We start from the raw sequence: 13,326 nt of genomic DNA, 5'->3' as shown, positions 1-13,326 counted from the left end.
ACATTCCAGTTTTGAATTTTGTTTATCCGAATGTTAATTCCTTTTGATATCAGGTTAAAACTGATTAACTTAATTCCCTAGTCTGTAGAATTTCAACAGTTAGCACTTATAAATTAAGTGTATGTATATATATAGTTTAGTGTATTGTACTTGAAACTGATATAGATCAGTTTTGACTGACCAAAGATGAAGTAAAAACGTAAACACATACTGTAATGAGTTGGTCCTCAAGATAGAGTCGGCAGCATTTGTTACCTCACTGTGACAGTTTTTTTAACTTTTTAAGTTGGTATCAAATCATAATTATAAAATTAATGACATTTGTATTCTAAAAGAAACTTGGCAAAATCGATTGTTTGGATGGGATTGATTGGTGTCTAAAGGTTTTGTACTATTTCTGACTGCATAGTGATTTGTTGATGCTAGTTACTGTTCAGTGACCTTAGTTTGGGCATCGACCACTACTTGTTGAGTTTTGGAGCAACCATATTCCCTTGCATGTTAGAAATGATGACATCGAGTAGTGACACTAATTGTTTTAATTTAAGACATAGATTCACTTCTAGACAGTGGCGGAGCCATAGGAGGGGTATAGTTGAGAGTTGTGACCCCTGAACCCTTATATAAATGTTGTATCCATGCTTTGGTGCGTAGTTAATATTCTATGGATATGGTTTGGTCATAAACACTAATTTCTTTTTTTACTCTAATTTCTCAAACTGAATCAATTTTTTGTTTGCCTAAGTTTTCCAATTATCAGTTTTTGTCCCTATCTTTTTTTTTTGTCAGCAACAATTTTTGTCTATATCTTTCTCTACAAAGTGCAAACTTTTTTCTATCCATTTATGATTTATGTATTGGTCCACATCCTTTTTCCTTTATCTCTGTGAATTAAATTTGTATAGATTGTTCTTGCTAAAATTTTAAACTGTTCTTGCTAAAATTTTAAACTTCAAGGATTTCTTTCTCAAAAACAAAAATTATTTCAATTAAAAACTCAATACTAGTATAAATAAATAAATATATTAAAAACATAAAATTATTATTAACTTCAAATTGTAACCTTTTAAATTGATCGCCTTAATTACATTGTAAATTTAAGTATTTGTCCAACTTTAAACCATATGAGGAGTAAAGCTTATTTTTTTACTGACATGAATCAAACTAATATATAGTTATTAAGCGCGAAAAACAAAATTATTTACGGTTTAAATAAACATTTTAGTAGATAAATAATAATAATAATAATTCTAATTTATAGAAATCGAACAAACGTTTGAAAACATAACTAGTTTTCTTTGGCGCGATAAACATAGTATTTTCTTCCTTTGTTAATAATATCAAATGCTCAACTCTTTTTTCCTTCCATTAGCTAAATAATGAATTAAAATGGAATCATATAAACTCCATTGTTAATTATTCTTGTTTTTCTTTTTGCATATATACACGTGTGTTTGTTTGGGATAATAAACATTACATGTTTTATTAACATGTGGAGAATCTTCATTGTTATTAGGATAAACCGTCAAAAGAATTTGAATCTTATAAGTATCTGGGAGAGAGGAGATCATCTCTGAGCTTCTTTGGAATCTGACGGGAAACATAGCGCAAAGTCTGTTAAAAGATGCTAGGATTAGAAAAAATGATAGGAGAACAAGAAGCCGTGCGTCAACGCTTTTTCACGCTCCAAGATATCGCACAGAGCAATATACGTGCATAGTTACAGAAAAAAACCATGAAAGTAAGCCACTCTATTTGGAGCTACGGTTGTTCTAGGTACGATTATGATCATAGTCGGCTGCGGATACATGGGTTTCAAGAAATATGGTCATGTGAGTAAAGAAATTATCCTTGTATTTGTGTAAGCTTGCTTTCTCCGACCTAGTCTAGAGACTCAGCTTAATTGAAATACTTCCCTTAATCTGGGCAACTAAAAGAAAATCCTTAAATTAAATATTTCATAAAATAATATCAGGATGATTTAGATTTTTTGTGGTTTAAAAGAAAAAAAACAGTAACGGAGAAAGCGAGGCACGTGAGAAACACGCCCCTAGACATATATATATATATATATATAAATACTACGTCTCATCTCTATCTCTCTTGGTTGAGTCTCAGGGAGATTCTCTGAGCGGCGCGTCTTCTTTATAAATGGCTAATCCTCCTCCTTCGCTCTCCTTGAAATCTGTCCCTCCCTCCTCAGGAGCTTCTCCTTCTTCTTCATCCACCAGTGATCGCAAGCTTTTTTCGGCGGAGCAGTTGATTCTCAATCTCAGTAATCTCGAACGCCGGGAAAATGCTCTTCACGAATTGTCCAAGGTCTGTCTCTCTTACTTGGCAAATTCTCCATCCTTTGGGTTTTTTTTCATTCAACGCAATTTTGAAGTCCTTTGTTTCCGTCGTCTACATTACATGCGTTCAGATTAGCGATTGCTGCACAATTTATATAAGTGAATTTGTAGGATAATCGTTAGATTGAGCCATAATTATTCATGTTGTAAACATTCAATCTCGAATTTTGAGCAATTTCATAGAAGATCACTTTTTTTTTTTTTAAGTTGATAGAAGATCACTCATTGCTTTTGATTTTACATACATGTTTTTGCAGAAGAGAGAGAACTTTCATGAGTTGGCTCCCCTTTTGTGGCATTCTGTTGGTACCATTCCTGCTCTTCTACAGGTACCTTTTTTATCCTTCAGGGGACATGAGTTATTCTTGCTTGATGGCTTCCTCCTCCCTGCTGTGTATACTGCATTATTTTCTTCATGTACCATTGTATTGGGTTAAAGATCTAGTCATTTTCTTTTTTTAGGAGATTATCTCAGTTTACCCTGTCCTATCTCCTCCAACCATGACTCCTGCTCAATCTAACAGGGTTTGCAATGCACTTGCGCTTCTTCAGGTGCATTAAATTTTGTCAATTTTTCTCTTTGTTTTGGGAGAATTTACAAAACGTTTATATATGTATGTTCCGTTTTGGAAGATTCTAATCTTATTTATACATTCCAGTGTGTTGCTTCTCATGCCGATACAAGAATGTTGTTCCTGAAAGGTACACTCCTATGCCCGCAAACAGTTATTACATACTTCTCATTAAAATAATTGTGGTGTTTGCTCTGTGACTTAAGTAAAGACTTAGATTACATTAGTTTATTTAGTCTGTTGATTTTCAAATTTCAGCCCATCTGCCATTGTACCTGTATGCTTTCTTGAATACATCAAGCAAGTCAAGACCGTTTGAGTACCTGCGGCTGACTAGCTTGGGGGTTATTGGTGCACTTGTTAAGGTATGTCTTGATTTTTGAGTTTTGTTTCTGCGTCTAGTTAGAAATTATGTGGTCTAGTTATGAAAACTGTGTTGATGCGAAGAAGGCAAGAACACTCCTTTTACTTGCTAACAACTGTCTGGCTATTAAATGCCACATTGTCCCGGTAAATATATATTGTGCTGATTTGAGAAAGAACGAATTTTAGCATGCTAAAACCTTTGAGTAAATATTGTTAGGACATCATATAATTATTACTGACACTGGTGTGGTTGCAACATTGTTCATTTGGTTTTGGTAGGTTGATGATTCTGAAGTGATCAGATTTCTTCTTCAAACTGAAATTGTCCCATTGTGCCTCCGGACAATGGAAAATGGCAGCGAGTTGTCAAAGACTGTAAGTTTGTCTACTTTCAGATGCTTGTCTTTAGATACACATCCTAATCATTTATACAGCGGAGCCAATTTCATAGATCTGAAATGCTTCATACAAAGCAGTCGTACAAGTATTGCTTCTGCAATTGCTGTTTCTGATTGGTTTTGGCCATGAACAGTTCATCTGATTGATATGTTTGAAACCGGTTATGTCAGGTTGCTACTTTCATTCTTCAGAAAGTTTTGCTAGACGAGGTTGGGCTTGAATACATGTGCACCACCGCTGAGAGATTCTTTGCTCTGGGTCGAGTTTTGGGAAATATGGTTGCTTCACTTGCAGAAGGACCGTCTCCTAGGCTGCTAAAGCACATCGTACGCTGCTATCTCCGCTTGACAGATAACCCCAGGTGCAATATTATCTTTTTTCCTTCATTTGAAAACAATATTATACACTTGAGCCTACACAATACAGTTATTGATGACATTCAGAGCCTGCGATGCGCTTGGAAGTTGCCTTCCGGATCTTCTGAGAGATGCTACCTTCAGCCGTTGTCTCTATGTAGGTGTCATATCTCTTTATAGCATCATAATCAATTATTACTGATAGCAAATTGTTATCTATCAATCTTATTCTTATCTTGTCTCAGTTCTTTTGGTACTTAGGACTTGGCTGTTTTAAGCTAATTATCTTTTCTTATTTTGACAGGATGATCCACCTGCAGCGCAATGGCTGGAGAAACTGCTTCAGAACATTAACATTGGCGGTAGAGCACCTCAAGGGTTGGCTCATATGTTTGTGAATTAAATCGAACCCCAGAGATTAGTATTCTGGCGGGAAAACAGTTATTCATTGGACAAAAAAGTTAGGTGAAATCAGAATTACAGATGAGAAACAGAAACTCACAGACCAAGATTTTTTAGTTTGATTGATATATGTACTTGGATTACCTGACCGCCTTATGATGTTGCAATTAATAACTAAAATTCCGTTGAAAAGACTGAACCAAGCATTAAACCCAATGTCTTTAGAAAATCAACAAACGTTTTATAAAAGCAGGTGTAGATAAATATTGTCTATAATAGACTGTCAGATCTTGCAGGTAGCCTCCTGAAGAGATTGAGCGGCACAGAGGGAAGCTTGTGCCTAAACCTTGGATGCCTCAGCACATAGATCCCAGCAAGAAGTGCAACAACCTGAAATGGCGTAACATACAACACAATAGCAGCTATCAGACAGAAGAGCACAAACAATGTGGTTGCCCTCGGGTCTCGCCAGCTCAGCAGCGATAAAAACCGCTCTCCCTGTGTCGCTAGATCGCCTATCACGGTCTGAACCCGTCCTCCTATGCTTCTGAGCCGGTCGTATCGCATCCGCACAATCTCAGAGGATCGAGAAGTCGGGAAAGTATCAAACTCTTCATCAAGCTCGTCGGGATGGACAGCGTCTGCATGGGACAACCGTGTGTCCATGTGTGGCGGATGTCTTGGTCTCCATCGGAAGTTCCAGATCCCAATCAAGAAGAGGTACAAGAAAACCGTTGGGAGGATGAGTTCCGGGTAGAGAACTAAGATAATGAACAGAACATGAATGAGAATTGTGGTTATTGGGTTTCTCCAGTTGCAGATCTGATCGAACCATTTTCCAACAGCAATGAGACCACTCAGAACATTCATGATTCTGAAGAAGTTAGCTTTGCTCCTCCTCATGCTCCACATGTGTGAGTCAACATCGAGCATGTACTCTACAATCTCTTTGCGAAGAGGTGGCTCTGCGCGGTTCAGCCTCGCTGAGACAATGTTCATCGCCTGGTGTCTCAGGCTGTCCAGCTGGAGAACCGATAACGGGTGTATATAATGCATTTTGGGTAGTAATGGCTGAGAATACATATGAAGCATGTTGATGACAGATAGGCAAGTAAACCGCACTGCTAACTGTATTTCACCCGTTTTCTTGATCCCGGAAGGATGAAAAACGAGCAGCGGATATGAGTGTGTGTAGATACGGTCAGCTTCAAGGGTCGAGAGACGGATTCTCACTTTCCCGATTCTCACATCTTTTCCGCTTCCTCCTGGAATGTGTCCGTTGTCGAATGCTCCAAAAGTTATGACTGTGCAGGTATCAAACACTTCCCATGTGTACTGCTCGTTCCATTTAGGCGTGAAACTATCGACAATTGTTCTTGTTCTGATCCATTTCTGCCCGTACTTAGCCACACAATATGCATCTGTTGTTCCCTTCCCGTCTTTCGTCTTCATTGGCATCAGTCCGTGCGCACTTATGATCCCTACTTCAAGCAGTCCAATGCTTGGTTTCCACAGCTGTTTTGCAGTTGGCCTTAGGTCACTGCTGTAGTGAGTTGATTCATCAAGAACATGGTATCCACCTTCAAGAAAGATTCTTAGATGAATCCTGCTTGCGAATTTTATCTCTTTTTTCTCTCCGTCCACCATAATATGTTTCTCCAGGTTGAACCACCTTGAGTTAAGCGGCCTATGGTCTAACCTCCTCTGGACATTCTGCAACGGGATTGCGCACCGGCCTAACGTTTCATCTTTGTTTGGTGCAACCCTATCTTCCACCGCGAGAATCAACGGCTCCTCAAAAGGCTCAGCAACAACAAACATCAGATCTTCATTCCACATCGGGTTCAATGTTTTGGTCTGAGAAATGCGCGTCCTCAGAGTCTGGTTTCCGAGCATTGCTTTTACGTAAACCTCAGGGAACTTGGTTTTATCATGAGGTATCAAATCTTGAGCCTCGATCACATTGACTCTCACATACCAAAGCTTTGGCGAAAGATAAACCTTTGACCGGATATGTGTCACACCCTCAGGTCCAACCGTGGCTGCATCTGAGTGCCAAGCATCAGAAAAAGCTTCATCGGCTTGTGTCCCCATCCAAACAGCTAACATAAGCTCTCCCTTAACCTTACGCCCATGTCGATCCTCCAACCTATACCACTGAGGAGCCAATGGACTATCAGGCGGAACTCGCTTAGGAATCTCATTAAGATCAAACATGATTCTACCAATAAAATCATCCAACACCACATCTTTGTCTTTCACTACAACCTCCAAGATTGATGCTTGGATCCTCTCCTTTGAAAAAGCAAACACTTGCTTCCACTCTGGATTCGACTTCTTCTCAAAATGCTTAGTCGTTCCTTTGTAGTTTCCCAGCTTCACTTCCACATAAGGATCGCAACTACCAGTCACATCTTTCCCTGGCAATTCCTTCGCCTTCATGACCCGGACGTAGAGGTAATGCATCTGCTCAACCAAATCATAAGTGCAGGAGAGTTTATCACCAGTCACAGCTCCTGCACCAATCTTTGGTGAAGTCTCCTTCAGTGCAAATTCTATATTTTGCCCAGGTTTCTGCATCTTGCCTGAATCTTGAAAACTTCTGCAATTCTATCACAAAGAATCCGTCTCTTAAGATCCAAGAACTTGAAATAAGAAGCAGTTTCAGGGTAAACTGCTTGGCTCTGTTATCTTAAGACAGCCTTCTGGTAAAAAAAAACACACACAAATGGATCAGAGAGATTTTAACAGTTTACTTACAATAGTTAGAGCATATTAGTAACATAGACATCTCTCAAATCAAAATCAAATAAATGATTAAGGAGTTTGAGATCTACACTCTACCGAGAAAAATATAAACAGTTTGAAAATGTGGATAAGAGTGGAAATGGTAACTTTTTATGTATATTAAAAAATGTTATTTGGGACTCTTGTGAAGTTTTCTCACCAAACAAGCAGCTACCAATCTACCATAGATATACATTTCTCTATAAATAAAGATTCCCCAAAAAATGTTTTTAACCTTTTCTTCAATAAAACTATAACAACCTCTCTAGCTTTCTTCTAATCTGATCCAAACAAGAAAGTGAATTTTTTTTTATATATATATAAAAGGAACCCATCATTTACTTTAAAATAAAATAAAATAAAAGAAGAGTAAACATGAAGATCTATTTGTAAACCCAAACAAAAAATTATATAATCTTTGAGAGACAACTAAACCCCACAAGATATGTTTGGTTTCAATGTATTTAATTCTTCACCATCGCTGTTACTTGAGCAACTGATCAAAAGCACTACAACTACACATAATATAAAATCTACGAATAAAAAAAACAATAGACATGGAAATGTACCTCAGGGATCTAATGAAGCATAGAGAAAACAACTTGGAGATACCTTTTTTTTTTTGTAATGGAAAAGATTAGAAGAAAGGTGAAGATGTTGAAAATGAGATTTCGAAGTAGAGTGTGAACTTTAGTGAGGAGGTGAAGAAGAAGAAGAAGAAGAGAGTGTACAGTAGAAATAGAATATATTGGGGACATGTGGGTGCTAAGATCTGCTGCTTTTTAGTGGACCTACTCTTTTGACCTCTTCTTTTATATTTTTCTTACTTTTCTATTTGCCACTTTCCAGTTTCACTCTCTCTACCAACTTTTAATTAGTTTATTTCTTCACTTACTTGTATTAGTTTATGTCTTAGTAATGCATTTAAGGTTTGAGTGCATTGATTGAAAGAAATCAATGTTTGTAGGACTTGTTTGTTTTCTTGTCTTCAGCTTTCTTTCATTGCTCAGTCGAATATACTTTCTGTCTACAATAACTTTATTTCTACACCTCCATATTTATCACATACATACATACTGTATGAGAATTCATGAATGCTCTGACTTTGGTTTGTGAATGGTGAAAGCTCATAGAACAAACTAGTCCACTCTCTACTTTTAGAATATTTAAAAACATGAATTAATCGTTAGCACAATTTATAAAAATCACTTCGTCTATATATTTTTATTGTCACACCAACATACATTTTTTTAGATGAAATTGCAAAACACAATGTCACAAACCACCTACGAGGCTAAGCATCTAAATACACTTCCAGGAGAATTTTTTTTTCTTATTTTCTCCCATTGTACTAATGGAGTTTTTAATTAACTGTTTCTTTCTTTAAGTTTGCACACTGAAGTACACATTGTATAATTCATCTCGCAAGCTGAACAATGGTGATAACACAAAGTTCCTCTGTGTTCCGCTCATCACGAAACTCATTGGATTGTATTGATGTATTCCTGTCTTTAACGTAAAGCTTGCTGCCTGTTTAAACTTCTCATCAGTCACATCTGAAACACATTCAAGCCTCAGTTTCATTCCCGGCTTTACGGTTTGATCGCTGTACACATAACAACCCTTTTTGCTCTCTAGTCTTAACGACACGCTTCCTGGCTTTCCGTCAACTCCAGCTACTAACCGAAAGTTAGAAGCTTCTTTGGCAGTAGAAGAAGAATCTTGAACCGTGAGGGAGCTATCAGTTGCTTGCATCACAATCATGCCAGGGAAATCAAACGGTTCGATCATGACCAGGCTTCCAATTAGTTCCTCTGGACCTGAAATCCGTGGTTTAGAAGTATCAGTCACGAGCTTGAAAGTCGCCGCAACAGCGTCTTGAGTTCCTGGCTCGGGTGATGCGTTCATTGTGATGGTTTGGTTGCTATTTGACAACACGTAAGATATGTTCCCAGAGTGTTGTGAGAAAGTGACAAGGTGATTGTTATGAGTTTCAGGAATAGGGTTGATCCATTTTCCAGATTTGGCCTGAGTTGTGATGCTCCATTCCCTGCTCGTGTGCCCGGCTAACAAGTAGGGGCCATAGAGTATGGCATGAAGAGATGAGTACTCCGGCCTGTCATCTGAAATAATCACAAAAAGGGGGAAATAATTTGAAATCAGCTTATGCTTTGTCAAAACAGAGTTGTCTACAATTTAGACAAAATGAACAAGAACCAATTTAGCAGTTTAACTCAACAAGCATTATTACACGGCATGACTGATACAATAATCTAATATACAGCTAGTTACAATTAACCACAGTAAGGGATAGTGACATCGGAAATTTCAGAACAGTGTTTCATACCCTTTATAGCTTCGGTTCTGATACTCAACGGTAGCTCCATCGTCACTTGATCGCCAGATTTCCAGTTCTGTTTGATTGATAGGAAATTACCTGAAAAGCAAAAGGTAGATCCAATATGATTCTCATTTTTTACAAACTAGAGATTATAACAGAAACACAGGACACTGGAGTCAACCGGATTCTGCTTTTACCAACTTTTAGTAAACTTTATATTCAAGTCCAGTGATATATAAAGGTTACAATACAGAATGCTCAAATCACCTGAAGCTGGTACTTTCAAGGGTTGGCCATTCAAAGATACTTTGGCACCTTCAGAGTTTGTCCAAACAGGTATTCTTAGATTCAAAGTTGTCTCTTTCCCCATTCCCTGCAAAAAAAAAAATTGGATCCATCAGAATCTTTATTCAGTTAGACAGGTTGCATCAAGGTTCTGCAAAAGTTTACCTCTTTGGAGGAAGAGACAGAGAATGTCACACGCATGTACGGATCCCACGATACAATAGGTTTAACTTTCTGAGATAAAGAAAGACCACCAGATTTCCAATCAAGTGAGCTTGATATATATTGAGTGACATAAAGAGCTGGAGATTCACCATCTTCTTGAAAATATATGGAATCTCCCAGTTTTGAGAAGGATTCAATCCCTGTGAACAAAAACAAAAATATCAGTAACTGTAGTTAAGAACATGTAGAACACCAGATGATTGTGGTTAAAATTTACCAGTGCCATAGCAACACCAAAAGGCATCATAAGGTGTTCCCCAACCGTGATAAGTCACAGCCTTAGAAACACCTTTACCCAATGGGAGCATGTAGATCATCAGTCCGGGCTGGGTTCCTCTTTGAATCCCGAGCACACCGTTGGTCAAAGCACGCTCGTAATAGTCGGCATAGCTAACCTCTTTTGTCCATCTGAACAGATTCCTAGAGACCTGAAATTGTACAAGTGTTAATGTGTTGTTGTTACCTTGAACAAATAAATTGAGGGAAAGAAAGTTTAAAATCCTACCTTGAGCATGTTATAAGTAGTGCATGATTCCTCGTTTTCAGTTTCCAGCGTAGTCGCCATTCTCTTTGGATCTTGCCTAACATTCCCAAATCATGCATGGTTAAGAGTTAGAACCAAATTCATGTAAAAATGAACCAAACTCTTAAAGACTCTAAAGTCGGGTAATGGTACTACCAAAACTCATGGACTGATGTTCCTCCAGTTGCATAGCTGTGAGAAGCATTTACGATGTCCATAAAAAACATCGAAATTTCCTGAAACACACAGATTTCAGAACCAATGTTTTATTTAACAAACAAACTCTCACGCCTTCCAGGTTGTACTTCAATACCTTATGGAGTGGATCCCCAGTGATTTCATATCGTTGTTGGGATCCAATGACGATGGGAATATGTGTGTTAGAGTGGAATCCACTTATATCATCGGCCTGAGAAGAAAGCACAACAAGTTATGTTCCATTACCATTCACATCTCTTCAAGCTAATCATCAAGTAAACTACCTGAATTGCGAGGACCCCAAGAAAGCAAGGCTTGTCAAAGAGATGTGCGAGCAGCAAATACTTGGAATCTCCCTGCAGAGTCCAATAAACTATGAAATTACACAACGGTAGATAGAAATCTAAGGTTGCTTTTTAGAGAGTCTAATAAGATTTTAAACTCACAGTGATGCTGTATAGCTGATAGAGAACATCATTCATGCCACCAGTTTCTTCATTTAGTGATTGCCAATGTCGTTCAACGCTGTAGTTCCTTATCACATTACGAACACGGACATAGAAGTAATCAGCCATCCCTGTTGCCATTTTTAAAGCTTGACTGTTCCCAGCCAACTTGTATTGATCCACCAGACCCGCTAAAATCTGTCAAAATTAAGACAAAAGTTTGAACCTCTTTTGCAAAACATTAGCATATATAGTAATCTACCATATCATAGTTAAAAGAGTCTGACTTTTTCACCTTGTGAATTGTGTAGTAAGGAGCCCAAACAGGTGTTATAGCTTCAAACCGGTCGAAAAAACTGGAAGGAAAAGCAGAGAGATACCCTGTGCCAACTTTTTGCTGACACTCCGATAGAGCTGAGACGAGAGCTGACATTTTCGCCTTGAGAGTATCGTTATGAGTACTTGCCCACATATAAGCTGTTGCACTCAAATAGTGACCTTCAAAAACAAACAAGCAGATTCTATGAGCCACCTAGTAAAAGGTAACGCAATCTATATATACCAAACCAGTTCTTGCATACTAATATCAACAACATGGATCAAGAAACTATATTGAATTGAGCGAAAAGGTTTATACCGACGAAATGGCCACGGAGTTCACTGTCAGGTTTCTCCCATCCTCCATAGTGATCACCAGGAGCAACAAGACCAGCTTCTTTACGGAAGCTCCAGGATAAACCATCAACATCCAACATCAAAAGATACTCAAGGTTAGTCTGCTGAGCCCTCCAATGAAAGGAGTTTGGGTCAAGCCTAACATCGTGCAAAGAGACATCCTTGAGGAAGTCACCAGATGAATTAGAGTTCTTGAACTTCCTATACAACAAAGTCCAACCAAATTCATCTTCCTCTTCTCTCAACATCTTCCTCGGCAACAAACTAGACCAAGCAGCGTCATCAGTTGGTGTCAAATGGTAATGAGAGAACATCTCTGTCTTCAAAGTTTCGTTCTTTGATTGCAGAAGGTCGTAACGGAAAGTATGAGAAGCGAGCTGTGTAGGAGTGTTTGTACATTCTTTCGCTACACAAACAAGAACCAAGCTTGTGTATAAAAGAGCAATGGTTATTATGATGAGACCAAACCTCTTCATCGTATCCATTCTCTTTTGTCTTAAAAAAAAAAAAAAACAAAAAGTCTTATCTAAAGAGAGATCGTTCAAAACCCGAAACCCCGAGATCCCAAATACAGATTCCAAGAAGAGAATGAAACTAAAGACTCAAAAACCCATTAAACAGTATGAGCTTGGAACTTGGAAGAAGAGAGTAATGTGAGCAGATATATATAAAGCAAAAAAAAAAAAAAAGAGTTGCAAAGATTTAAGCAATGTCTACCTCACAAGTCACAACAAAACAAAACAAAAGAATACATTCAATCACGTGAAAGAGAAACAGAGGAAACAGAGGAAAAAAAAAAAAAAAAGAGAATTTTTTGATAAATATTTTTTTTAAAAATAGAAAGAATTTAAGAGAAGGTGAAAGAGGTCACGGATGGCTTGTCGCATTCGCGGCCTGGTTTGGTTTGTAATTTGAAGTGTGTTTTCGAGAGAGATCAGTGGGCTGTTTCTGGTTTTTCTCGATATATGTTATAATGGACTACTAAACAACACCATTCCCAATCAATTAGTCGATTAAAGAGATTCTTAACAAAAAAAAAAGTCTTCTTTTTTTAAATCGCTAATTAACGAAAGTGGAGAGCGAGAGAGATTGAAGAAGAAGGGTTTTTTTAGTTGCAGAGAAGAAGAAGAGAGATGGATGTGTTGAGAAAAAAAAAAGTTTAAGGAGAAACCAACAAAAAAAATGGAAATAAATAAAAGATTTAATTTGCATGGCGTCTAAATAAAAATAAAAAATATATGTGCTTTTGGTGTGTTAAATTCTTAACTGCTTTTTAATAAACTAAATTTGAAACATTCTTAACTGTTTTTAATATTTTTATTTATATTACTTAGTCACTCTTTTGTTTAAAATTTTTTATTTAACTTTCTATTTTAAGATATATCTAATAATACTAGTTT

At 37.5% G+C, this 13,326-nt stretch overlaps 2 protein-coding genes and 1 pseudogene across 3 annotated transcripts; 1 reads left to right on the top strand and 2 right to left on the bottom strand.

Annotated features, from left to right (window-relative positions):
* Positions 1 to 2,083: 2,083 nt before the first annotated feature.
* LOC104735287 (uncharacterized) lies at positions 2,084 to 4,638 on the top strand. The gene is made up of 9 exons (XM_010455048.3): positions 2,084 to 2,319; positions 2,609 to 2,680; positions 2,814 to 2,903; positions 3,011 to 3,053; positions 3,182 to 3,288; positions 3,569 to 3,664; positions 3,859 to 4,049; positions 4,132 to 4,201; positions 4,349 to 4,638. The coding sequence occupies exons 1-9, from the start codon at positions 2,152 to 2,154 to the stop codon at positions 4,445 to 4,447; spliced, it is 936 nt and encodes a 311-aa protein (XP_010453350.1). The 5' UTR covers positions 2,084 to 2,151; the 3' UTR covers positions 4,448 to 4,638.
* On the bottom strand, positions 4,606 to 7,026 carry LOC104735286 (multiple C2 domain and transmembrane region protein 5 pseudogene; annotated as a pseudogene). Its single transcript, XR_015577637.1, has one exon. The product of XR_015577637.1 is annotated as a multiple C2 domain and transmembrane region protein 5 pseudogene (transcript).
* A 1,402-nt stretch (positions 7,027 to 8,428) lies between these two features.
* On the bottom strand, positions 8,429 to 13,326 carry LOC104737966 (uncharacterized). The gene is made up of 12 exons (XM_087480502.1): positions 11,889 to 13,326; positions 11,547 to 11,749; positions 11,252 to 11,449; positions 11,090 to 11,161; positions 10,921 to 11,016; positions 10,764 to 10,843; positions 10,590 to 10,665; positions 10,302 to 10,512; positions 10,025 to 10,224; positions 9,842 to 9,947; positions 9,581 to 9,670; positions 8,429 to 9,356 (listed from the first exon to the last, which is right to left on the bottom strand). Exons 1-12 carry the CDS (start codon positions 12,409 to 12,411, stop codon positions 8,617 to 8,619), a joined length of 2,595 nt encoding a protein of 864 aa, XP_087336628.1. The 5' UTR covers positions 12,412 to 13,326; the 3' UTR covers positions 8,429 to 8,616.

Source organism: Camelina sativa, chromosome 13, assembly GCF_030686135.1.
Source record: "Camelina sativa cultivar CO46 ecotype springtype chromosome 13, ASM3068613v1".
NCBI lineage: Eukaryota > Viridiplantae > Streptophyta > Magnoliopsida > Brassicales > Brassicaceae > Camelina > Camelina sativa.
This window is presented reverse-complemented; position numbering and strand designations above follow the sequence as displayed.

Coding starts and splice junctions, on each gene's coding strand:
- LOC104735287 (XM_010455048.3), top strand. CDS start 2,152: ATGGCTAATCCTCCTCCTTCGCTCTCCTTGAAATCTGTCCCTCCCTCC. Junction 2,681..2,813: donor CCATTCCTGCTCTTCTACAG/GTACCTTTTTTA, acceptor TTCTTTTTTTAG/GAGATTATCTCAGTTTACCC. Junction 3,054..3,181: donor AAGAATGTTGTTCCTGAAAG/GTACACTCCTAT, acceptor TTCAAATTTCAG/CCCATCTGCCATTGTACCTG.
- LOC104737966 (XM_087480502.1), bottom strand. CDS start 12,411: ATGGATACGATGAAGAGGTTTGGTCTCATCATAATAACCATTGCTCTT. Junction 10,666..10,763: donor ACATCAGTCCATGAGTTTTG/GTAGTACCATTA, acceptor TGGGAATGTTAG/GCAAGATCCAAAGAGAATGG. Junction 9,671..9,841: donor CTTGAAAGTACCAGCTTCAG/GTGATTTGAGCA, acceptor TTTGCTTTTCAG/GTAATTTCCTATCAATCAAA.